The 27,798-nt window shown below is 38.3% G+C and overlaps 1 protein-coding gene across 6 annotated transcripts; it reads right to left on the reverse strand.

The window, feature by feature from the left end:
* Window positions 1–579: 579 nt before the first annotated feature.
* On the reverse strand, window positions 580–27,759 carry mvb12ba (multivesicular body subunit 12Ba). Of its 6 annotated transcripts, none has more exons than XM_027030479.3 (11): window positions 27,398–27,759; window positions 25,354–26,560; window positions 21,950–22,098; window positions 17,970–18,077; window positions 13,933–14,029; window positions 12,739–12,868; window positions 6,511–6,663; window positions 4,870–4,961; window positions 4,290–4,345; window positions 3,649–3,708; window positions 580–3,171 (listed from the first exon to the last, which is right to left on the reverse strand). In XM_027030479.3, the coding sequence occupies exons 3-11, from the start codon at window positions 22,058–22,060 to the stop codon at window positions 3,085–3,087; spliced, it is 894 nt and encodes a 297-aa protein (XP_026886280.1). In that variant the 5' UTR covers window positions 22,061–22,098; window positions 25,354–26,560; window positions 27,398–27,759; the 3' UTR covers window positions 580–3,084. The 6 variants fall into 6 exon arrangements, with proteins under 6 accessions (XP_026886280.1, XP_081570114.1, XP_081570104.1 ...); XM_081713988.1 differs by having other exon boundaries at window positions 21,950–22,069; window positions 25,354–26,539; window positions 27,398–27,758; XM_081713978.1 differs by having other exon boundaries at window positions 21,950–22,069; window positions 27,398–27,758.
* Between the last annotated feature and the right edge of the window lie 39 nt (window positions 27,760–27,798).

Below are 27,798 nucleotides of genomic sequence, written 5' to 3' on the forward strand. Positions count from 1 at the left end.
TACACTTAAGTTGACAACACAGCAGGTGCATTGGGAGATGGAAGCCATTTGAAGCAGATAAAACAAACTTATGTAATTGTTAGGTGATGCAAATATATTTATTCTGGCAGTGTGCCACCTAAATGCAAATTTTCCTTCATTTGTATTAGTAGGAAAAACCTGAATTACATACTAATTACAAAGACTATATGTTAAAATACAATCTTAACAGTTCTTTTATCATATAGTTTAAAAAGGTAATAGAAACAATTTTGAGAGGAGCATGTACAATTAAGCATAAGGGGTTTGATTTGAAATTTAACTATGTTTTCTATGCTGGCAGGAAGCAGACCACTACCCCATATCCTTAATCATGTATGTCTACAGTAAAATGCAGATTATTGCATTCCTGCTTCTGTTACAGCATACCTGATTCAACTTGGTAAGTAAATGTAGATATAGACACTTTATCTAGTGTCCACTGTTGAAGCCTTACAGAACTAGAGTCTGAGAACTTCCTTCATTAGTGTCAGAACCAGCTAAGATATCTGAAAAAGGTTAGTGATAAAGAAAAATATTAACTACACTGAAACATGCTGGTTAATGAAACTCATTTAATGTTCGCAATGGACTGATGATCTTATAAAGATCATTAAACGAAATTTAAACAAAACATTTTACATGCATCTTCTTTACGACTGTATCATCCAGACAGTGGGTTGAAATTTCAGTGAACATTTACACATATTGCTAATACTGTCAGAGCATCTGGGGTGGACTGAAACCAAATATAGATTAAAAGGCATGAGGTATAAGATAATTGTACACAATGTTATAAAACACAAAACCCAATATGTGGAATGTTTTCAATTTTAGTACAGTTGCCAAAATATGAAATTAAAGCCTTTCTTCCCCATTTTACGTGGGAAAAAAAATACAGGGACAGACTTGGACAAATTCTCTAGAAATAAGTTGCATCTAATTTTCTGGTTGTGAAGAGAGAAAACGTTTCAATACAAATCACATTAATGCTAAAAAGTTCTCTCAGTAGAACTATGCAAAATAATCACAAAATATTTTTACATTTTCTTTTTAGCGGCTACAATAAAATTCAGTCACTGAATCAAAATTACATGCTAGGATTTATGTTAGTAACATTTTGAAATAAGCAGACATTTTTGATGCTATTTTACAATTCAAGAAGTCCTACCCCACCCTTCACAATCATGCTGCTTTGGAACTGATTAATCTATATCTAGGAAACCAGCCAAAGTGTCTAACAATTGATATAGCAGTTCACATAACTAAAATCTGAAAAATTGGAAAATGTCCCACAGTGAAGGTGCTAGATAGAGCCTATCCACCGGATAAAAGCATAAGAAACTTTTTCAGCACTTGGTGTTATCAAACTTAACACTTTCACCTGAGATTGAGTATAAGATGAGGGCAGTTTCAAGAGACAGATAAAAGTAACACTGTGGTACATACATGAATACACTGTACAACTATGGCCCTATTCACACCTGGCATGCATCCTGGTTAACTGGATCATAAGTGGCCAGCACAAAGTGTGAATGGGGTACAATGTGTCTTGAAGACACGTTGTAATCCTATCACTCCAACCACTTTTGAGGGTGGGTGCATCAGGCTATGTTTCATCTGTAGTTTGAACAGTAATGCATCCTAATATGTCCTTGACAGCAACAAAGCATCACCCATATCAACCGTGTCAATACCCTAGCTGAAAAATCTGTAATCATTGAGACACTGTTTGGAAGCTAAGCAAGGAAGTAAAACAAGCTAGACTAATAAAAGTTATACTCATGGCTGACACACTAGTGAAAAGAGTGTATCATTTGCAGGCTATTTATGTCTGAAAACAAATGCAGTGGCAGTGACACTGCCTTCAGAGCAAATGATGTAAGAAATTTGATCACAAATGGTCAATCGAGACAACTTCAAAATGCCTGATGTAAAGGACTGTGTTTTGGCAGTCCCTTGTCCAAAACAGGCCAGGTTTGAAGAGGTGGGAACAATGTACATTCTCCAAAATAAACACATCCATTATGTTATTTAAACCCCCACAGTACAACAATGTTTGAATTTCAAAATGTTTCCTACATGGAACATACATACTTGTAGCAGCTATGAGAATTTTTGTTGCTGTCATCTTCCTTTAGTGAATGGAAAACAAACTAATTTTTCAAAATCTAGAACAAACAGTAGTCATTTAAGGGTAAACTCTATCCCTTAAACAATATGAACGCATGCTTTGACTACAATAACTTGGTGCTAACAACTATAGAAGCCACTGAACAGGAAAAAAACAGTGTTTGTGCATTTTCAAGCAGTCTTGTCATGCAGACAGTATGATACAGCAAGGCATGTATATTTTTTCTAAAATCATAGTGATAACTTAGTGGATTTGCTGCACTGAGACAGCAACTTAATGGACGGATTGAAAAAGTGGAAAAAAGAAAGAAAACTTGCAAGTTAGAAGAAAAAAAAAATCACACAATATCACTATACAACATGAGACAACAGGAAAAAATTAAACCAAAAACACAGTGCATTCCTGATTTATAACCTATTTACAGTATTATTTTCCAAGTATTATTTTGAATTTTTAAACAAAGAGTATTTCAAAATAATTGTCCATATACTTTGAACCTGGCTCCATTTTCTACGGCAAACACTGAATTCAAACTAAATAATCTGTGAAGTTATGCAGGGACTGGGGGGGGGGGGGGGTCCGCACAGTAAAATAGTCCTTCCATTCCATGCACAATTAAATCCTGTTTTGTTTGACCAACCTCTGTAATTAAACTACTGGACTCTTGAGAATGCATCCAGTGCTTCCAAGCTCAACACTTCAACCAGTAATAGCAGGCAAATCCTGAGTGGCACTTTGTCTCAAATATTTCTGATAAGACAGAGTTGCCTAGCAAGAGTTGAGAGGAGCATCCCAAAGTCATCTTTCACTCTCTGCCTAATATTTTACCTCTAACAAAAATGTTGTGTGTGGGGGATATTGTTTAAGTAAGAAAGAGGCAGTGTCCTCCACTGTAGGCCAGTGCTCGTTCCCTCTCTCCTGTTCCATGTATCTTAGGCCTCAGAACTCAGAGAAGTCCTGGTGGGACTAGGTGGTAAGCGGGCAGCAGCACTGTGCTCTGTACGGAAACTATACTCGTACTGGGACATGGAGAGAGAGAAAAGGGGAGGGTGGGAGAGGGATCGATTATTATTTTTGAGCAAACCCTGACCCCTGCTGGTTCAACAGAAAGTACAAGACATATCTAATATTAAATGTTCACTTATCTGTTAACAAATAATTGATTAAACTTTTTTTTACAATAAAGTAATTATTCTAAACTGCCCACCCTCATCTTTATTTTAAGTGATAGTGTCAAGTGAAATGGTCTTACTGCACTGGATAAGATCTTTCACTGCAGTTTCATAAATTTACTTCATTAGACAATAAAATTTGTTAAATAAACAAAAAAGGTGCAATTATCCTGTTGTCATGTTATGATTATCTTATTATAATGAGAAATAGATTTTTTGTAGCATTTGTATAATGTTTCAACACCAAATGTTTCAACACCAAACAGTTTCAACACCAAATGAACAGTTTCCATGCACAAAGTTCTGAAACAATGAATGTCCCACCTCTTTTTCAATCTCTGCAAGGGATTTGATCCTTATGCCCATCAGGTCCACCTGCTGCAACTGCAAAATCGAACAAAGGTGGTATTCTGCTGACATTTCCATTTTTACACACACACCCAAAATATAAATTTACAGACCATTATTTTGCCGTGCTGTCATGCACACTTTGAGTTAGACAGCTTTACATTAATTGCTAGTGCATGAGCCCACTGATACATGCTGTTTTTTAAAATAAAAAGTTATTTAAGATCAGTTAACCTACTGACAGTTTTTAGCTCTTAAGGACAGTTTTGCACTGCTACTCTTGATTTGGTGCTCTTTATATCATTTATTCATCATTTATTATAATTGAACTTATGTTTCCTTTTATGTAGGCTAACTTTAGTTTGATTTTAAGAATTAATTTTTCGTTGAATACATTTCTCATCTATTATGAATTTGTATTATTATTAATATTCAATTATATTTAATATTTTTAAACTATTATTAATTATTATTAATATTTCATGATTTATTTTCTATTTAAGCCAACTATATTTAATCTTTCAGGTAATAGATCTTTTCATCTCTGGCTGTCATCATTTTCTAATAGTTTGTTCACTTTACATCACTTTAAGAGGTAAGAGCTTAAAAAGACTTACATCACTGGAGGCACATGCAAACTTCTCAGAGATCATGAAAGGCACTCCATCCATAGCTGCAAAAATAAATAAATAAATAATAATAAAAAAGAAACTAAGCGGCATGTGGGTACTGGCTGATTTGTCACAAATCATTATATATGTGACTCAAGCAACAATAGTATTAAACCTATAAAGGCAAAAATCTTTCATGAGAAGGTCTTAATTCATAGTTTAAAAGAGAGGGGGGTAAAAAGCAAAGCAGGAGGTAAAAATACAGCAGCTGAGAATCAGAATAACTAAGCCACGATCTGGAACATTTAAAAAAAAAATTCACTATTTCAAATTTAAGAAAATAAGAGGATGGAGAATTACAATCAGGAAAGCCTAACCCAGGTTTTTCAAGGGCTTCGGTAAATTAATTCAAATCTAAACGCATTTGCAAACAAGCCATTTTCACAGTCTATTCTCAGTATGATGTGATGACCACTCTTCTCCATCTATGCGACTAGGTTACACTGCTCTGTACTTACATGGCAAAAAGCAAAACTCAATGAGTTATACACAAAAGAGTTTTTTTCTTTTCTTTTTTTTAATTTACCTGAGATGGCATACAAGTTGGAGTTCTGGTGTTCATAGTCAGGTCTAGTGGTACTCTTTCTAAAGCTGGCAGGCAGGGTCATGGATATGTGTCTAGGGGCAAAAAAACATTGCAAGAAAATTTATTTTAAAAAACCTTCTGCTTCTCTCACGATAATTCTGCTGAGGTAAGACAGTAACTATATGTGACCAATCAATTTTAGATGAAATTCTGATCCAACTCAAAAAGTAACCATAAATCATCATAAGATATTAATATCTTCTCTATAAACTCAACATTTACGTCAATGTGTCTTTGCCTCGTCCACTTTCAGCAGTGAGGTGTGTATTCTAGTTCCTTAAAACATTAGCATTAATCTCTTAGCTGGTAATTGACAGCCCTAATGATGACCAAGTCATGTCTTGACAGCCGATACATACCACAGGATTCCTGGTGCAATATATTTATCTTACAATGATGAGCCAGACCAGGAGACTTTGATTAGGTATAAATTCCTCACTTGTCTACACCTATACATAGCTTCTATACAAACTACTGATATTTGATGAAACTGCTTATAGTAAAAATACGAGTTTTAAATTAACAGGCTACATGTGTGTAGAATCTACTTGAAGCCACAAGTGTCGCTAATGTGAGGAAACCTTTGGCAAGTAAATGTGCTTCTATTCTTTGAGAAAAGACTTTGTGAAAACACCTTTCTACAGGATATGATGAAATATTTACATTTTAATTTGCACAAAATTACAATAACCCATGGTTATTTCTACTGGTCATATTACTGTACGTTAAAACTGTACGCAAAAACTTCATTGAGGCAGGAATGACAGAAATCACTGAGGAATACAGGTAAAATTACCCCACCTGCCCATGTAAATTTATCACGTCAAAATAGGGATTTAGGCTATGTTCTCATTACAAGCCACATTGCTCAGTTCAGATTTTGTTTTGCTGAGATTAGATGGTTCACGTAAATAACTGCAAGTGACCTGTATCTGTCTGTAATATGTAATAATACATGTCTTTTGGAACATCACACATGCACACATTGATATGTTTTAGTCACCTGTGTCACTAACAACAAAAAGCATCATACTTATGGGATAGTATTTTGCTCTGGAGGATGGCAAACAGTTCCTCAGCTGCATCAAGTCAAGAAAGTAAAAAAATCCCAGAAGACTAGTTTTAGTTGCTTTAACAGCTACTGCTGTTGCTCTCCTTCATTGTTGTTTTAACTACGACAGCACTAAATGCATGTATATAGGCAAAACAAACAAACAAACAAAAAAACACATGGAAAAACCAATCTGTTCTTTCTAATTCACGTTGCATCGCCCAGAATCGGATATAAATACGATGTAGGAACATGTACGAAAGTGACAAATCTGATTTGAAAAAAAAAAAGCACTGAAAAAATTGTACAGGACAAGATGTAAAATATCCTATGCCATTAGGATTTCAGTCAGTCACAAATCAGATTTGAGTCACTTCAGGTTGATAATGTTAAGGTAGCCTTAGATTTCCTTACAGTTGTATGTAATTTAAGTATTTAAAGACAAATCTTTAGTCTTTTCAAGGACCATGCATTCTTTTTTCTTCCATTTCCATGTTTAAACACACCCTCTTTCACACGGCTACACATACTTGGGCATCACAGGTGCTGGAGTAGAGTTGTTAGTGACTGTTTGAATGTTGTTGGTGGTGGTTGTAGAGGAAGAGTTGTTTTGTATGGGAGATGAGTCCTGAGTCCGAGGCACCTTTCCCATTCGGTACCAAATCCCCATGTTATTCAGCTCCCTGGGGGGAAAAATGTTCAAGTCAGTCACAAATTCACAACCAGAAGCCAACAATAACCTTAAGTCACATTAAGCCAGAATATAGACTTCTCTCCATAATTATTTACACCTTAGATAAAGGTAAGATAATATGGCTTAATCATCTCTATCTCTTACTAAAACTTAGTGAAATAATCTAATTATACAGTTTAATTAGGTATTTTTAAGAAAGCAAGTGCACGTTGGCTATATACATAGGAATATGGTTACAGAGGCAAACGTTTCCTAAGAGCATCATGGTCAGAGAACTGTAGAGGATGACTACATCAAACTACAATCAAAGACTACATCGATGTCACCAAGCCATTTGGGAGTCTTGAAGTCACTGCTGTTAAAAAACACAAACTTTGACAGCTTCTGGTATTAGAGGTGGTACTAGAGGTGATCAAAAATGGCTCTAGCCGCACAGCAGCACAGTGCCAGAGAACATGTGCCCGAAGTCATGATATCAGCAGGCTGCAGTACAAACAGGTCCTATGAAGAGTGTGGGTGCGCCAAACAGGATTATGCTGGTGAGAGAAGGTATGGTTCTGGTCCAAAGCCACTAAGAAACAACAAAATCCCATGGTTGTGGCTGAAGTGACCAGGGCAGAACAATAATGCAACCTGGTGAAAGCAATGTTACAGGACCGGCAAGGAGCCTGGATGTCATGGCAACAGTAAGCAAGCCTGGACTCTGACATTTGCAAAGCTGCTTTGTGACAATGTTGTAAAAAGCATAGTGGCTGGGTGGTTAGCATGTTTGTCAGCGATAGGGTCTTGGGTTTCTGTCCCTATTTGTGTGGAGTTTTCATGTTCTCCCTCTGTCTGCATGGGTTTCCTCCCACAGTCCAAAAACAGAGGTTAGTCCAAACTGGTTACCCTAATAAATTGTCCTGATGTGATTGTGTGTGAATGATTGTGTGTCTGTATGCAGTGATGGCTCTGCAAAAAAAAAAGTCCTAGTGTGAGTGTGTGTGAATGACTATTTGCATGCCCAGTGGTAGATGATGCTCTGTCCTGAGCGTTATCGTCTCTCCCCTCCCTGTGTGTGATTCAGTCCTCCAGGGTGCGGGGGTTTCCGGTTGAGAGTATGCTTTTCACTGCTGCAAGACCAAATATAAAAGCCACGTGTCGCTTCTAAAGCATCCTTGAAAAGCACTATATAAGTGTAATTTCTTTTATTCATAAAAAAAATAATACATTTGATATTTTGATAAGGTAACCTATTACACCTTTCCATGCCCCTGAAACCTTTGTCAGTGGTATGGAGAAGAAAATATTTGCAAGCCTCCAACATATCCTGACAGCATGCAAGATGGCTCTGTCAAAAAGGTGCTTTGGATGGCAACACAATCAGGTCCTGTCAGAGCTTCTGGAAAGCCGCACAGTGGCAGCAATCAGCAACCCAGATACCAGAGATTGCAGCAGTGCCAAGATGCCTACTGGAAAGGCAAATATTCACCCTGTGGAAGTCAGATGCAGGGGCATTGTAAGATAAGCTGACATTCAACTGCTCTGCAGCGCAGGCTTGACCAGATTGAAACTTTGAAGGGCCACCAGAACTCTAGGGAAGGAGACAGAGAAGGCCAGATAATGGTTGTAGCTACAGAGGAGATATGGAGATTAGAGTTCAACACCCCAGTAAGGGCAGTTGCAGGGAATGGTGGAGAGACATCCCCAGCTGGCCATTGCCCCCCGACGGGAGATGACTAGGTTATGGGGGTGAAACAATTCACTCTGGACTGCAGTCTCCAGCTGATGACCCTGCAGTTGACCCACAGGTAGTTGACCCTGCAGTTGACCCACAGCAAATTGTGACAGGCAGAAATGATGAAGCAGGAGCTAACATCTACAATCATTTTTTATCAGTACAAACAAAGGGCACTTGAATTTGCATCAGTATTCATTCTGGCTTTAAAGTTCAACATGTGATTAATACTTTTGGTTATGCCAAAAATAGAAATGATTTTTGTTACCTTAATTTTTTAATTAATCTAAACACAATTTTAACTCCGCCATTGCTGGTTCCCAAGCGCCGGATGCGAAAGGAAGAGGGTTAGGTGCCGGGCCAGCAACCCGGCCCTTTAAAAACTTCTACCGCTATGGAAACAACAAGCGATTATTCTAAACGATCCCATCAGCAAACAGGACCTGGCTCTAACTTAATGACGGTGCTGGAGCAAACCCGCGAGGGTGTCCAACGCCCGATGCAGACCGGAACGTTCAATGCAAAAATGATTTCCAAATTAGGCACCTGGAACGTTAGAACTCTCTGCGAAGGTGGGAAGCTCGCCCAGCTTCTACACGAATTTGACAACTACAATCTTGACATATTGGGCATCTCCAAAATGCGTTGGACTGGATCGGGAAAGATCGTAAGTGATGGCAAGTCAGTCCTGTATTCAGGACATGAGGAGCACCATATTCATGGTGTCGGATTGGTGCTTAGTAAAAAGGCATCATGTGCACTGCTTGGATGGAAACCTGTCAACGATCGCATCATCACGGCGCGATTTCAATCAAGACACGCTAAAACTTCCATCATCCAAGTATACGCTCCAACTGAAGACTCCGATGACGATCAGAAGGATACGTTCTACGGACTGCTACAAGACACCATTGATGAAATCCCAACCCATGACGTTAAACTTCTCATCGGTGATTTCAATGTGCAAATTACCGACGACCATCGTGTCTTAGAAAACGTCATTGGTCCACACAGTTTGGGGTGACAGACCAATGATAATGGTGAACGACTTCTATCCTTTAGCAATATGAACAATTTCTGCATTGGTAACACATACTTCCGACACAAAAACATCCATAAGAAAACCTGGCGATCGCCGGATGGAGCCACATACAATGAAATTGACTTTATCTGTATCTCTCGGCAATGGCGTTCAGTACTGTTGGACGTCAGAGCCTATCGCGAAGCGGACGTTGGACTGGACCATTATCTTGTACGATCCTCAATTCGGTTACGGCTCAAACGGAGAGAACAAAAGCAACGACAATGTCCTTACGCCGTGGAGAAGCTGAAAGAACCTGCCGCGGTCCAACAATTCCAACTGGAGTTGAGAAATCGGTTCGAGCTACTCCAAGATGCGGGCGACATCGACGAAGACTGGATGGCATTCAAACAAGCAGCCATAGAAACAGTAAAGGAAACCGTGGGTCGCCGACGTGGGACACAGAAAGAACGTTGGATACGGGTCCCAACTTGGAGCCTGATTGACAAAAGGAAAATCACAAAATGCTGACGCGAACAGGCAAAAGCTGACCCTGACAAGGAAACCACAGCAGAGCGATATCGGCAACTGGATAGGGCAATCAAACGAAGCTGCAAATCTGACAAGAAGGCATGGTTGGAATACAAAGGAGCCGAAGCGCATGAGGCGGCTAGCAAGAATGACAATAAGACGCTGTACCGCATTGTACGAGAGTTGACTGGGGCATGGAGCAACTCAAGTGCACCCATCAAAAACAAGGACAGGGTGCTTCTGCTCACCAGAAAAGAACAAGACGCGCGCTGGGTAGAACACTTCAAGGAAATCTTGAACCAGCCCACCCCTGCCAACACCTATGACTTTGGCGCCACACTGCCACCTCCAGACCTGGTAGTTAATCTTGATCTAATCACTATGGAGGAAACTAAGGTGGCTATTCAAACAAGCGCATGAGGCGGCTAGCAAGAATGACAATAAGACGCTGTACCGCATTGTACGAGAGTTGACTGGGGCATGGAGCAACTCAAGTGCACCCATCAAAAACAAGGACAGGGTGCTTCTGCTCACCAGAAAAGAACAAGACGCGCGCTGGGTAGAACACTTCAAGGAAATCTTGAACCAGCCCACCCCTGCCAACACCTATGACTTTGGCGCCACACTGCCACCTCCAGACCTGGTAGTTAATCTTGATCTAATCACTATGGAGGAAACTAAGGTGGCTATTCAAACACTCAAAGCCAACAAAGCACCCGGCCTAGACGAGATAGCACCGGAAATGCTAAAGCACGGTGGAGACGCAATTGTAAACACCCTCACAGTGCTGCTCAACAAGTGCTGGCAAGATCAGAGCGTCCCAAGTGACTGGAGGAAAGGAGTAATCGTTAAACTCCCCAAGAAAGGCAATACCGCCGACTGCAACAATTGGCGGGGCATTACACTCCTCTCGGTTCCTGGGAAAGTCTTCTGCAGCATTCTATTACGGCGCCTACAACAAGCAGTGGACGAAATTCTCCGGGAATAGCAAGCCGGATTCAGAGCGGGCCGATCGTGCAGTGAGCAGATTTACACGCTTCGTATCGTGCATCGAATTCCAGCGCCCCTTGCTCATCAACTTTATAGACTTCAAAAAGGCTTTTGATAGCGTCCACAGGGGCTCCTTGTGGAAAATGTTACGAGCCTACGGCATTCCACTACGGTTTGTCAACATCTTCCAGAACCTATATATCAGCTCTAGCTGCTGCGTCAGGACAGACAATGGCTACACAGACTTCTTCAACATCGAAACCGGAGTCAAGCAAGGATGTATCCTGTCGCCAAGTCTCTTTTTGCTTGCAGTCGACTACGTCATGAAAAGGGTGATGATGAGCCCAGTGACTGGAATCCCTTGGACAAATGGATCTCATCTCACTGATCTCAATTTCGCAGACGACATTGCCTTGCTAGCGAATACAAAACCGGCTCTACAATCCATGACAACATGCCTTGAGGGCGAAGCGGAAAAGGTTGGCTTGCGCATTAACACAGACAAAACCAAGGTCATGTGTGTGAATCGCCAAACCAAGGTGCAGATAACTATTGGGCAGCAAACGGTGGAGGACATCGACGAGTTCACATATCTCGGCAGCATAGTATCCAATAATGAAGGTGGCTCAGAAGCGGACGTTCGATGTAGGATCGGAAAGGCGGCGGGTGTGTTCCAGCGTCTACGCCGCATCTGGTCCTCAACAACAATCAATACAGGAATCAAAATGCGTCTGTACTCCACGATCGTCATCCCAACCGCCATTTACGCCAGTGAAACCTGGAGGAACACAAAGAGGATCGCCCAGAAACTAAACGTTTTCCATCAATGGTGCCTCCGCCAAATATTGGGTATCTCGTATAAGGACAGAATTACCAATGAGGAAGTTCTTCAACGGAGTGGATTGCGGAAGCTGGGAGAAATCGTCATCGAACACAGAATGCGCCTCGCTGGTCATCTCCTACGTCTTCCAGACAAACGCATCTCAAAGGCAGCTGTACACTGGACACCGACAGGAGGAAAGCGAAAGCAAGGCCGACCCAAAACCACCTGGAGATCAACCTTTATCGCCGACCTAAAAACTACTGACATACACTCACTGGACGAAGCCAGAGATGCTGCAGCCGATAGGACCCGTTGGAGAGCGCTTGTTGCCCAATGCACCAAGGAGTGCGGGAGGAACTAAAGCTAACGCTAAAGCTAAAGCTAAAACACAATTTTATGGGTCTATGTCTTATTACAAACAGATAATGTGAAATCAAAATGACAAGCATTCTACATCACCAAATTATGTAAAATAAAACTCATCACTAAACTGATTAAAACTTTTGAATGATTGCTGAATGATGTTAATTCCTACTTTTTCTGTTAAGGAACTCAAAATTGTGAATAGATTACATGCTCAACTGTTCTATTGTGAACATAAATTGCTCACACATTTTTACGAAGATTATGATGTTTGTACAAACTTTTAACAACTGTGCTATCCAGTGCCAAAAATGGAATGCTCCACACAGACTGAATAGTTAAATGTTTTCTTTCTTTCTGAGTAGTGGTCTCTCAATAAAACTATATAGTCGTACTGTTGCACATAAAAGAATCATGATGTGATGAGTTTAATCCAGAATTTACTAATTAATTGAGGGTGCTAAATACTTCTACAGTACCAATGGCCATCACCATTGGAAATTCTTTTCTGATGTGACAAATTCTTAGGCTTAATCTGGAACTGGGATCTGGGAAACTGGACAAATGTCTTGTAAACAGTTGTGAAACACATTTCTCATTGCCTATTTTAATAACTAACCCTATGAAGGTATACTGTGGTGGGGCCTGCTTGGAGCGCCCCAGGATGCGAATGTCACAGATAGCAGCTTCAGTGGAGTCCCTTGGGATGAACTTAATGCACAGCCTCCTTTTCCTGAATGCTGGCTCCTCTGTAGAGAGTGAAAAACAGAGGGAGAAAAACAAATCAACTGGAGTGTGGTTGAAAACAAACGGTTAAAAGTTCAGTTCTCAACCAGTTATCTTAAATCCAGAAAGAACAAAATACTCAAATAACATTTAATTAGTAACAAAACAGACAACAGAGACCCTGAAAATGTTATATGTCTGTGGGTAGCAAATGCTGCTCAAGGGCTGTAATGAAAGAGGGGAACTTAATACCCATTAGTTTATTACATATCATTTCTCAATATAAACAGGAAAAATCCATTATATTAATTTGAATATATTATTCAGCACTACTTAAGACTACATTTACAACTGGTAATTTCATATGACTACTATCTGGATTGCACCACTCCTCAGACAACATCCTGAAGTGCAATCTCTTTTAAAAGTATAATTTTGTTTAAATACATTTTATGTGAGTAATCCAAATCTGGAAATAATTCTGAGAATCAAGGCAACTTAAACAACCACATATTGGTTCTAACTAAACAGGTTCTAACTATTTATCAATTGGGTTATTAGAATGTATGGGTTAATGGTTTCAAAAGAATGAGTAGGGCATTCTCAACAAATGGATGAGCTTTCATCAATTAATCAACAACACATACTTTTTAAGTTTAAGTTTATTTTAGAACAAAAATAAGTACAGCTTTAATATCTAAATGTCTTAACTGACAAATATGAATGCTTTATTCTAATGTTACAATGCTACAATCAGACTGCTTAATTAGTCACAATGTTTTCTATCTTTTAACATCTACAATAAACCTTTTCACTCAAATAGTAAATTTAAGTCTCCAACTCAACTGTGAGTGACTTACTCCAACTGCTGACAACTGCAGACATATAATTTTTAAGATTATTAGAATCTTACTGGGGATGCTGCCTGAAAGTTCACTGTTCCCCATTCCCTGCATGATGTCACTGTGGTGTTGTTAAAGAGTTTGTAACACATTGCCATGTTCATACATTGATTATATTTAAAGAAAATGGCAAAGTGAGGGCTGAAACAAGATCAAATGAAAGGGAAAGAAAAATAACTGCTTACGTGTGTCCACAGTCTCTTGAATTGGGATGAAACCCACAGGTAGTGTGTCTTTAATGTCAATCAGTTTCATGTCTACCAGCACGTTTCCTAAATGACTCTGTGGAAAATTGAACACAATATGCATACACTATATATGTGAGCAATAAGGTGTACATACAGTGCATCCGAAAAGTATTCACAGTGCTTCACTTTTTCCACATTTTGTTATGTTTCAGCCGTATTCCAAAATTGATTAAATCCATTTTTTCCCCTCAAAATTCTACACACAGTACCCCATAATGACAAAGTAAAAAAAAAAGGTTTGTTTGGAATTTTTGCAAGTTTATTAAAAATAAAAAGCCCAAAAAACCACATGTACATAAGTATTCACAGCCTTTGCCATGACACTCAAAACTGAGCTCAGGTGCATCCTGTTTCCACTTATCATCCTTCAGTTGTTTCGACAACTTGATTGGAGTCCACCTGTGGTAAATCCAGTTGCTTGGACATAATTTGGAAAGGCACACACCTGTCTATATAAGGTCCCATAGTTGACAGCACATGTGAGAGCACAAATCAAGCCATGAAGTCCAAGGAATTGTCTGTAGACCTCCGAGACAGGATTGTATCGAGGCATAGATTGGGGGAAGGGTACAGAAAAAATTCTGCAGCATTGAAGGTCCCAATGAGCACAGTGGCCTCCATCATCCGTAAATGGAAGAAGTTTGGAACCACCAGGACTCTTCCTAGAGCTGGCCAATCTGAGTGATCGGGGTAGAAGGGCCTAGAAGTCAGGGAGGTGACCAAGAACCCAAGGGTCACTCTGACAGAGCTTCAGCTTTGCTCTGTGGACAGAGCAGAATCTTCCAGAAGGACAATCATTTCTGCAGCACTCCACCAATCAGGCCTGTATGGTAAAGTGACCAGACGGAAGCCATTCCTCATAAAAGGCACAAGACAGCTCGCTTGCAGTTTGCCAAAAGTCACCTGAAGGACCCTTAGACCATGAGAAACAAAATTCTCTGGTCTGATGATACAAAGATTGAACTCATTGGCCTGAATGCCAAGCATCACATCTGGAGGAAACCAGGCACCGCTCATCACCTGGCCAATACCATCCCTACAGTGAAACATGGTAGTGGCAGCATCATGCTGTGGGGTTGTTTTTGGCAGCAGGAACTGGGAGACTAGTCAGGGTCAAGGGAAAGATGAATTCAGCAATGTACAGAGACATCCTCAAAGAAAACCTGCTCCACAGCGCTCTGGACCTCAGACTGGGGCGAAGGTTCATCTTCCAACAGGACAACGACCCTAAGCACACAGCTAAGATAACAAAGGAGTGGCTTCAGGACAACTCTGTGAATGTTCTTGAGTGGCCCAGCCAGAGCCCAGACTTAAACTTGATTGAACATCTCTGGCAAGATCTGAAAATGGCTGTGCCCCAACGCTCCCCAGCCAACCTGATGGAGCTTGAGAGGTTCTGCAAAGAAGAATGGGAAAAAGTGCCCAAAAATAGGTGTGCCAAGCTTGTAGTATCATACTCAAAAAGCCTTGAGGCTGTAGTTGTTGGAAAAAAATGAATTTAATCCATTTTGGATAAGGCTGTAACATAACAAAATGTGGAAAAAGTTAAGCGTTGTGAATACCTTCTGGATGCACTGTAAGTGTCCCAAAAACTCATTCATTTTAATCAAGATAATCCTAATCTCTCCAATGTGAATGCATTTCAAGAAGCAATCCCATAAATCTACATTTAGATAAAAATGTTCCCGCTCTCAAGCATACAAATAAAAGTGAAAATACAACTGCAAGCATAAAAAGAGGATAGGGATTTTCCTACAAACTAATATTAAGATATATATAAAATCTAACTCATTTATACTATAATCATATACTAGAATTTATTAGTGCCTTCCTGAGGCCAGTTCCTAACAAATTTGTCAAGAATGTGATGTTAGAATGTGATCTGCCAAACTATGCCACAGACAACTTCACAAATTTTAGCCAGTTAATATTAGAAAACCCCAACACAATTTGAGGCGTTGAATCCATAATTTGAGTATTTTTTAAATTTTTAGACTGATTATTTAAGGGCTAATTTTGTGATGTTAAGGCAAAAATCATAGGACTCATTCACAAAGAGTTGGTTAAAATAATATCCTATAGGAAAAAAAAGATTTCTTGTAAACACTTGTAAATACAAGTGATCAAGTACATGAGATCAAGTACATGACTTTTTAAGATAAACCATTTCAGATATGCTCATTTTTAATGTTGAAATCAGCAACAGCAACCCCTCTCATCTTATCGTTATAAAATGTTATATGTTTGTAGATGGTACATACCCCCCAGTACACACCATTCAAGTTTTGTTTGGCTTATTTGATGTTAAGTCTGTCAAATGCCCAGTGAAAGCTTATTGGATAGTTGTGACTATCCAATAGTTTTTTTTCAAATTTTTGAGCCATCCTTAGGAAACTTTTCACCAGCTTGCTTTGAAAAAGGGTGCTCATACAAAATCTGAGCTTGACAAAACCAGCAGTTGCTGAGAAATAGTTATTGTGAATTAGTATATATTATATTAAAGTAAAATATTGAGGCAAATCTGTCAATATTTACCCTCTGCTTCTAAAACAATACTGTTAGCTAAGCATTTCAAATTCCATAAAATTGTTTATGCCATTCATCAGTCATAGCTGTTGAAGTAAATAATGTTCCACCCTTGGGCTGTTGAATGGCATATAACAGCAATGTTATTTGTAAATGTCAACCTCTTTTTGATAATCATTGGGAATCAAACACTCGTGGATATCAATTTTGTGCAGGCAAGAAATTTCAGGGACCGGTTTGGAAAAATAGATTGAGCTTATTATGCAAACTTGCTAAATAAATAAATTCCTTTGCTTGAGCAAGAATTTTGTCTCCAAGTCTCACATTCTGCACTACATGCATGAACTCCTAATAATAAAAGTTGGAACAATTCCAAGAAGGTTCCAAGCACTACATGGTAGGAACCTTAAAAAACAGTTATAACCGGGTTTCAGCACTATGTAATTGAATTTTTAATAAACATAAATGATCTAAGAACTGAAATATATTTTTACATGAAACCTGAATGTCTGAACATGATAAACTACACATATAAACCTCAAAAACCACCAATTAAATTACAATACTTCTGAGGTGTTGTAACTTAATCTGATCTTAAAATAAAGTTAACGTAAAAAAACTAATTATTAATAGAACGCAAATATGTACAATATTACACCTAAATTCCATAATGGCAGTAAACAATTGCTAATTCACTTGTAATGTTAATCTACAGCTACTTGGGAGTGTGTATCACTGAGCAGAAGCTTTACTTGCAATGGTAAGAAACCTTAAGGTGAGTGGAAAGACAACGATAAAAGAGTAGAAATAATTAATGGCAAGTGACTGCTATTGGCATTCCCATCTTGTTAAACCAAAATTTGTCCAGGGATTAAATTTTGTTTCCCATTTGTAGTATGTGTAAAAAAAATGTAAAAAAAACACACACACAAAATTTAAGACAATTTTCCCCCCATACACACCTGGTTGAGTCACACAAGAAAAAGAAAAGTAAGGAAAGTAAAAAGTCACATAAAATGACATTACTATTAGTTGCATTTATATAACACCTATCTCGAACTCATGGACACTTTACAGACAGATATCATCTTTTTTTTTTATTTATTTATATATTTTTTTTTTAACAATCACACACCAATGATAATTGGCAGCCAACTTGCGCATAGTGTACTCTGAATCAGAATCAGAGACTACAGCCCCCTGGGTTATATCTATATACGTCACCTTCATATAGGACAATTTTAGAGTATCCAATCAACCTAACCTTCATGATTTTGGAGTGTGGTAGGAAACCAGAGACCCCAGGGGAAACCCACACAGACACAAAGAGAACATGGAAACGCCATGGGACCCTAGTGCTGACAGACAAATGTGCTAACCACCAAGCCTCTTTGGATTTTAAATACTGTTCTGTAAAAGTCCGCAAAAGAAAAACAAAAACAACTCACATTTTCCTTGGAAAAAACCCTTGTGAAGCAGAGATAGCGTGTCACTTTAGATTTGAACAGGCCATCTTTCCACAAGTCGGCATCCATTCCATCTGTGGTTTGAGCAACCTGTAGAGAGAAAAAAGTTAGAATGCAACTGAAAATAAACCCAAATTTCTTGGAATATTTGCATTATCCTGCATTCCATTTTGTGACCTCTCTCTTAGTTCATGCTGGTAATTGCTACAAAAGTAATGGTCATTTATGTTGTGAAATTAATACAGCCAAGAAAATGAGAATAAAAATTCCTTAATTTATCTTACTCAAATAGAACTGATTTAGTCTGTTTTTATTAAAGATGAGGTACAATACATCATTTTCTCACTGTACTCTTGGACATGTATTGAGTTGAGTGCGTATTACTGAGCATGCCCAAATCACAGTGCCAGTGCCGAATGAGTCAGGTTTGTCCAAACCAAGAAAGTGCAGCTGCAGGTTTTCATTTTAACCAAGGTTTTTGTTTTGTCATACAAAGAAAACAAATAAAGGGAATAAATAGAGGCCTTCAAACTCAGCAAAACATTAAAATATGGCTTATGCATATCTGCGAAATTCCTTTTAACTGTGTACACACGTTAATGTTTCGTTCAAAGTATAAGAAGTATACCCTTTACTGATTTTTCTTTTTTTTTTTTTTTTACTGAGGATGCCAAAAATTCTAGAAGGCCCTGTACACACACACACACACACACACACACACACACACACACACACACAGCACTTCATTTATTCCTTTTAGTTTTTCTCTTCTTTTTTAAATTACCTGTTTGAAGCATGACTTATATGTGAAAATGTTCTGTATATCTTCGGTACTTGTTGCCACTGACCTTTTTCTTTTTTTCCTTCTTGCAATAATCAATGTAATCAACTTTTTTAAAAAGACAAAAATAATCTCCCCTCCCTTCGCACTATTAACAACAATTGTATAAATCATAATTTGCACATTTGTTAAATAGAAGGGTTTGGGTAAAAAGGTGTCAGTTACATTGTTTCCACATTTATGTTTCATAGTAGACAAAAATACAAAGAAATATGTACATCTCTTTAGTCATTTCCATCCAGTCTTTGATAGTTGGACTTTCTGGTTGTAACAATTTCCAGGTCAGTGTCTTTTTACTCACTGCCATGAAATATTCACATATTTTTCCTATATGAGGGTGAATGTAACCCAGAGCACATTTCCATTCCATCTAAACATATGCTGTATAGTCTTGCCAAAATCTTTGGACATTCCTAAAATATGTGATAGTGGTTTGCATCTTAGCACCCACCCATCCTCTATCACACTGGGACATTATCACCCATAACAGCTGTTTGCCGAGATGGAATACAAAAAAAAAAAACCTGATTAAATTATTCCAACAAAATTCCTTCCATCTTATAGATGATGCAGTTTCAATGAAATTCCATATGTCCATTCTTCATTGGTAATTATCACTGTCCCATACCTTTCCCATTTTTGTATACCTACAGTTGGTTATTTAACAAAAACATTGTTTTATACTGATGGTTTATACTGACTACACAATTTCAACTTGATTAACTTCACTATTTGAAACTTTGGAGATAACATTCCTGAAATACATGGAAATTAATTCTAAAGAGAAAAGCTAATAAACCAGCAAAATAAACTCAAATAAAATGATCCTTCAAATGGATTACCAATAGATTTTGGCAATAAAACTTTTTTCACTTTAAGATGTGATTTGATGTACCTTTAAATGCAAAATGTGGAGCTGATTTTTGTTTTAATCTCATATCTTTATGCTTTATTGTGTCACACTAATCAAAGTTTCTTTTACTGAAGTTTTTAATAGCAGAACCACCTTATAAAATTAGTCCACATATCTCAAATGTACTGCAATTTCTGCACATGCTACAGCTGTTCCACACAATTTCAATATGAAGATTTAGCCTCAAAGGCCAGCTTTGTGCTTTTTTCCTAACAGAGCACAATCAATGCAGATCACTGATAGTTTTATAAAGTTCTCTCATTGTGCAGGTTTTATCATCGAATAATGACTGCTGGCCAATACCACCATGTACAACTAGTAGTTACAGCTCATGATACGTTAAACATGCAAGAATATGTTCAATCAACTGTACAAGGAAGAGCATACAAATAAATGGAGACAGCCCCAACAGGAAAAACAAAAAACATCGGATTGCTGAAATCATTTTATACTGAACCGTTCTCATTGCCATATATTTCTAAAGCCAGACAAAGTGGCATAACACTATAACAGTTTGACATGAAAATGTGAATTCTCCATGTTGAAGCAAATTGGAATGTCACTCTTGAATCATTGAAAAGGAAAATTTTTATCAAGGTGGAAACTCAGGTCTATGAAGTGAATATTCTTGTTGTGCATTAACATCTGGAATTGAAATATGTTTACAATAGGCCCTACCTGCAGGTGTGTACTGAAGCCATGTTCACAGTGTGTAAACATGCACAATCAAAATTCTCTTTTGGAAGTAAGACATGCCAGGGATACATTTACTTTTAATTCATTTAGCAGATATTCATGCCTAGAACAACTTATAACTGTGCTTAGTACTGTTGAAGGCAATAATTTAAAAGTTCTGATCAATTGCCATGTTCTATGGTCAGATGAAATGAAAATTGAGCTTTTTGGCAACAAACACATAAGGCTAGTCTATTATAAATAAGGACAACATTGACAAGAACCTAATGCCCACTGTTATGTATGGTGGAGGGTCTGTGATAACATGGGGTTGTTTTTCCTGCAAAGGCCTTGGGAACATTGTTATGAATATATGGCCTGATGATCTCATGCAATACCATGACATTTTAAATCAAAACCTGTCTGCCTCTGTGAAGAAAATAAAAATGGGTCATCAATGGATCTTTTAGCAGGATAACGATCCAATACATGCCCATATCAACACCAAAATGATTTACTGAACACCAAATTAAGCTTCTGCCATTACAATTTTAGTCCCCTGATCTGAACCCATAGAAAACCTGTGGGGTGAGCTAAAACAGAGTGTGCACAAGAGAGGACCTAGGACCTTGGAAGATCTGGAGAGATTCTGTAAGAATGGACATTCCAAAATTCCTTGCTCTGTATTATCCCACTTGTTACAGAAGAAAACTAAGTGTTTTTTTAATTGGTAAAAGTAAGTTGTGCAAAGTATTAAGTGCGGGCTGCCAATAATTATGGTACATGTGGTGTTTTTTTTTTTTGTTTGTTTTTTTAATTATATCTTGATGATGTTTTTTTCCCTCAGAATACATTTATTCAAATTAAAGCTTACATTTTTCTGATTTTTGTGTGAGATTAAGGTAATTAACCAAAAGGTGAATATTATAATCCCTTTACTCTTCTTTACCAGGGGTGCCAATAATTGTGGAGAGAAGTGTACATGGCACTGGTTAGCAAAGTCTACATTAATTCCTATGGAATTGCATTTGATAAGGAGTTCTGTCCATTGTCTAGATGTTATTTTTCACTCTTTTCTCCATTAGTCTGAAACTAAACAAGGGCAGTGGTAGCTCAGTGGTTAAGGGACTTGACTTGTAATTAGAAGATTACTGGTTCAAGCCCCACCACTGCTAACTTGCCACTGTTGGGCCTCTGAGCAAGGCCCTTAACCCGCAATCATAATTGTAAGCTGCTTTGGATAAAAGTGTCAGCTAAATTCCATAAATGTAAACATTTCAATATTGTGAAGTGCCTCTTGACAGTAAAGCAGACAGGAAGATAAGATATGTCCACTGTAACCTTCAGGAGAAGAAATGGGGATTGTGGTGCTTTCAGACAAACCCCACTGCCTCACATCACAGCACATTGATATGGTGCATGTCAGTAGCAACCCAATTACAGTCTAAGTGATGACAGAAATTATGGATTCCTCCACTATACACTATCAGGCATTCAATATGTCTAATCATAAATCATGGCCAGGACACTTACCACATCATAGCCAGTGGGTGCTCTGTTTCTTGAGGCAACAACACCTACACCAGTAATGGGATCCATGGGCATCTCTGGTAGGGCATCAGACAGGTCCCTTACCTCAGGCATCGTAAGATTCTAAGGAGATTAGGGGGTGTTCATAAAAACTATACAGAAAATCAATAGCAGTAAATGGAAAGGGGGAAAGGGGAAAAAAAGCTTCAAAAACACAGCATCATCAAAACAGTTCAAATTTAGACACCTCAGCATTAGAGACAACACTGTTTAATCACATTTCCTGACCATAATGAGGTAGTGCTGAAGCTTGAATAAAAAATGTATTGTTTGCTGTGAAATTAACCACATATATTTGTTTGCTTGAATTTACAATAAGATAAGATAACAGTGCCTTTATGAGATTATATGATGCCTTTTTGAGACACAGCATTTGCTGCGTGTAAAATAAAATTCAAGGGGACTGCAATTTTCTGTGCAAACATGCGTATTCACTTGACAAAGCAGGTGACTCAGACATTAAGGAATGGCAGTACGCACATGCTTTGGAGAAACCATTAGTGAGTGCATTGGTAAAACACAGCTATTTAGAAAATTTGTCCCTATGGAAAGGCATTAGAGCATTTCTTTGAGAGAGAGAACGAAAAATCATATTGTCCCATTACTTTTCTGTGATTCTTGTAAAATATGTAATAGATAATGTGTGCAAGATGTAAAAAATTTAAAATAATAATGTTTGGGTTATTATTAAATGTCACATCTATATAGTTTTGTCTTTTCTTCCTTTTGGTCGATTTCAATTCCCTTCTACCAACGTTAGTAAGGTATAGCCTCAAAGTATATCTCAGGAAAAAAGTATGTCTCAGGAAAAACCTTTGTGGGGAATCTTACAAAGGTGTGGGGAAAAAAAACCTAACATGAGAAACACAATAAATTAAACAGTTGATAACCTGGAAAGTCTTTTTAAAAATCCACTAAAATATATTAGGCCCCTATTTAGCATTAGCTAAGCATGAGCATTAAGCATTCGTTAGCACACTCAAGCTTCTGACCCTACCTTAAAACACCTTGATGCCAAAAGGAGATGATTAAAATGAACTTGCAATGCATGATAACAAGGATACAGCTCAGCCATCAAAGCAGTAGTCCATGTACAATGGAAGCGCAACATAGTCAACAACTTTATTTCATATGAATGATTTCATGTGATTGTGAATTCCACCAAATGTTTTCCTTTTATCAATTGCGTTTATCAAAGATTTTTACATTTATTTTATTTATTCTGAGATTTCTTTTTGCTAACAATCACTAAGCCTGAGTGTCCTGTGATGTAGTGGCATACTAATGACATCATCTTAAGGGAGCAAAATTCTCTGTAAGCACCTTGGAAACTAGGCCTCTTTGTCTTTCTTTTTTCTTGGCTCACATGCAAACAAGTCACAAAAAGATCACATCAAATCACTGGCACAGATGGAGCTGTTCTGAGGTTTGACCAGAAGCAAACACAAGTGAAGGAAGGGCTGATAAAGTGAATTTAAGTTCTACTGATATAAGGGAAAGAAAGGTTTTGTTGACTGCTCATACCAATAGCCTACACATTTGGTAGAGCCCTTCTGATGCTCTTTGCACAGTAGAGTCTTTTTGCATTAAGATTAGTGGTAAATTGTATACTATAAAAAGTAGTCTGAGCTCTAATGAACTATTTTCAGTTCTACAAATTGAACAGTTGGCAGGAGCATTAGGTTTGTACATTAAGGTCAAAACATGCTTTAGACTACCAAACAGTATTCATTAGATTATTCAACCCAACCTGTCAGCTATCTTCATGTGAATTAAAAATTAAAATGTTGAGACCCATGTAATCTTCCTGACCCTAAAAGGATACAAAGAAAGACCAAGCTAATCAGTAAGTGCAAGAGACAAGAGGCATTGCACTCATTCAGATAGTTATGGAGATGTTTCTCACATTTCAGATGGAGGTCTTGTTTCAGGTTCCCGATATGCTAAGTAGGAACCAACACCAAAGGCTGCTTCAAATAAAACATGGTGGTTTCTTTTCACATCTCTGTAGGTTTTGCCATGAGGACTAGTTTGACTCTACAACAATCCCTCTTATGAAAGGTAACTGACTGTGGAACCATGTATTACCTTTATTAACCTTGTACAAAACTGTGCATCATCTCAATAAAAATTGTTTTCCTATGCAGCCATACACTCACACTTTTACTAATATGGAACGGTTTAATTGACATTACAAATTATTAATATCCATTTTACATTTGTTGTAAATAAGGATTTTGCATCAAAACCATCTCGTTCCTTTAAATGTCGCAAAGACACCTCACAACTGTTAAAAATATAGAGCTAAGTGACCATGCATGGCAACCAGAAACATACCTAACAAAAAGACTGTCCTGGGATTACCAATCAGCAATGCAACTGAAGCATGTGACATGACATTTTAAACAAACAATTTCAGGCTAAAATAACTAACTATTAAATAACAGTAGTAAGCTCCAAAACAGAGCTGCCTAGTTATCTGGATGGATAACTACTAATCACGAGACAATGAATCACCTCAAAAGATAATACACTAGCACTGAGGTCTTCAATTCAGATGAATATGCCAAAATGATTTCACTACAGTACGCTTGAGAACATTAGTGAACTGACGTTATTGATTAGCTAATTCAACACAGCGGGTTTGTTATGTAGACTGGAAAACTAGCTTGCTTGGTAGCTACCTATATAAAATGCGTTTAAGATAGCAAGCCAGCTATATAAATGCGTTTAATCAAGCTAGCTAACGTTACTAGCTACTACTGTTTAAGAACTGTTATAAGATAGCTCGTTAGCGCTTAGCTAACCTACCTAGCTTTTAACAATGCGAGCTGTTTTACAAGCAGCTAACTAAGCTAGCTAGCTATCTTAAAATATTTAATAATACCAATAATAGGATCATTTAAGTTTCTAATGTTACGAAATATTTTATTCATTCGCTATATTCTGCGTATATCCCACCAGCTAAACATCTGGTTGGCTAGCTTGCAAATTCGACATAATGACCTACACAGCAAGGTGCTAGCTAAATTAAACGACTTTAGCTATATTATATGGTATTTAAAGCGTTTTAGCTTAAATAGCCCGTTATTTCAAATACTTAGTCATGACTAAATGTCGTCTCGACTTAACTGTTACTCTCGGCAACGCGTCCTTCCTTTTCTGACAAAAGCAGCTTTTCATGACACCGCACAGTAGCTGCAGACGCTAGTTAGAGCCTCGGGTAAGCATGAGGCAACAGCGGGAAAAAGTGACAGGGAATGCAGCACGGGCGAGGCCAGCCCTCGAGGAGAGGGAGGGTGGCAACTCGCTAGCTGGTTAGCTAGCCTGATGGATCGATGTCTTACCCAGTTAAAGTCAACAGATTTTATTCCACACGAATTATTACTGTTCCGATAGCGTCTTCTCCCTTATTCATACGGATCACTGCTGTAATATTAGTCCATTTTATTACTAGCTCCAACTGTAGTTAGCGGTTTTTAGTATCAACCATTTGAATCCAATCGCTGAGTGAAGAGGGTGAGTGTGTGCGGTGTCGTGCCGCTCGGGTTTGAACCTCCTTACCAAAGGAGTTGAATCTCTGGCAGAGGTGGAGGGGAAACGCATATTCATGTTCTATCTTTGTGTGTAATTTTATTTATTTATATATATACACACACACTTTTTGTACAGTAGATGGGTCAAAATGTCCTGTTTCTCTGGAAACCTTGTGTACTTCACTTACATTTTGCATCTCTCTCATGTGTAATATATAAGCCACACTCCTTTTCCTTGGGTCCTGCATAGTATCTTAGCTGTTCACAGGACTGCACTCTACTGGATGGAGATGTTCCTGGGCCCTGCTGGAGCCATTCTCCTAGTTTGAGGGTCACACTCCATAGGGATCAGATTACTATTGGAACCACTGTTGCCCACACCTTTAACATCTTTTCCAACTCTTCTCTCAGCCACTTTGTGTGTGTGACTATGTTTTTTTATTTAACACTTCTCAAGGTTTGATCCACAACCTTCACACAAGTGTTAGGGCCCTGTCTAGGCTGGGAGGCCACAACATGGCGTTTTGAGTATTACAAAAGTAGAAATGAGTAATCTGATGAATAACAAAGTTGACAGCAAAGATCTAGTGTATTTACAAGTTTTTGGTGTTTAAAGTCAATAAACTGGTGCAATCCTGTCAGGAGTGACCAAGGCCAATACAACAAACAAAACCACACTAGAAACAAAACAGGGACTAAGCTAACAAAAAGAAACTTACAATGACTACACTGTTAGAACAAAGATAAACCCACACCCAAACAAAATGGCAGCCACTCCCTACCACCAGTGTGAAACTATATACAGGACAATATACATACAAGAAACATATTATCCAGCAATCAACCAAAGGGGCAACTCCAAAGTCATACGCCTAAAGTCTAGCAAACAAACTCTTCTCCAATAAGCCCTCAAGCCAAACCCTTTAGCTCTTCCTCTTCCTTTTATTTTGTTCCTCTGCTCACTGGAAAACCTGGTGTGGATCAGGATGGGGGACCCCTAGAGAGGAAGAGGCAAAACCTGGAAAACAGAATATGCAGATATACAGGCGGACATAACACAAGTCAACACAGTTACCTGGGGTCTTAATGAAATGACTATGACATGCTTTGGTCCAAATATCACATGGATCAACCGCTACAACACCCCTTTCACCCTGTATAAACAACTCTTGATAATGGGTGGTTTGAGTGCCTGTTCCTTTAAATGATAATGAGCTAGTGCTCACCCCATCCTCCTCCTTTGGGGTATGCTGACACAAATTTGGCTTCATGCTACCATTGTAACTGTTGAGTGTGAACCCTGAGAGAAACATTGCTACCTGAGAAAATAGTGGTTTGCCCTGAGCTCTCTGCTAATTCTAGCAGATACACACACCCTAATATACATACATATACACTGCAAAGCATGCCCGTTTGCCAAGTTGCAGATGGATGTAAAACTCATTTTAATGTACATACTTACATACTAACATATTTACATCACCAACTCCTGATTACCTGAATGGAACACACCTGTAACTTGGTCTGTAACTTTTGTTATTCATATGCTTAAAAGATGAAGTTCATCTTACACACATTAAACTAACTAATAGATAACAGCAATAACTGTCTAGAAAATTACAACTAGGTTAATGTTAAAGCATTAACTTCATTGAATGAATTTTCCAATCTGCACCCTACATTTTGAAACAACATTGAAAGTGTAAAAAATTCAATAGAATATCAATCCTACTGCAATAATTTTTCAACATTTAAAAAAAATCCTATTCTTACAGCAAAATATCATTAAATCAAGCCTTTGTGTACAGTAAGGATAATTTTGCAAGATCACATTTAAATATTCTGAGATACAGACCTTTGGGTTTTCATTGGCTGTAGGCATAATCATCAACATTAAAATAAATAGGAGGCATTTATCCAAGGAAAGCTCCCCTTAAAGAAGCTTGGATACACTTGAGATGGTCAATGAAAATGAGTCACCTTCCAGGACTCCCACAGACCGGAGATTTTGGTACCGAGATCTGGACTCTTAAGTCCTCAAATTTAGTACTGAGCCTGTTGAACTCTTTAGTTAGGAACTGAAACTGTGCTTATAATAGCGTGCTCAGACCTTAGTTCTGCAAAGTCCTGAGTCAAACTCAGCCTTCATGTCTTGAAGCTCCTCTTTAATGTTGAAATCGTATTCCTTCAAAACTTAGTGGAGCTCCACCGCAACAGCATAATCTCGGCTGTCATTGCAGCGGTATCTATCATGTC

Source organism: Electrophorus electricus, chromosome 1, assembly GCF_041902795.1.
Source record: "Electrophorus electricus isolate QZ-2024a chromosome 1, ASM4190279v1, whole genome shotgun sequence".
Lineage (NCBI taxonomy): Eukaryota > Metazoa > Chordata > Actinopteri > Gymnotiformes > Gymnotidae > Electrophorus > Electrophorus electricus.

Bases quoted from the DNA above. Each gene is read 5' to 3' on its own strand.
- mvb12ba (XM_027030477.3), bottom strand. From the start codon at position 25,189: ATGAAAAGCTGCTTTTGTCAGAAAAGGAAGGACGCGTTGCCGAGAGTA. The intron at 18,078-21,949 runs GTAAGTGTCCTG...TTCTCTCTACAG, and splicing joins CACCCACTGGCTATGATGTG to GTTGCTCAAACCACAGATGG. The intron at 3,709-4,289 runs GTAAGTCTTTTT...TCGATTTTGCAG, and splicing joins TTGCATGTGCCTCCAGTGAT to TTGCAGCAGGTGGACCTGAT.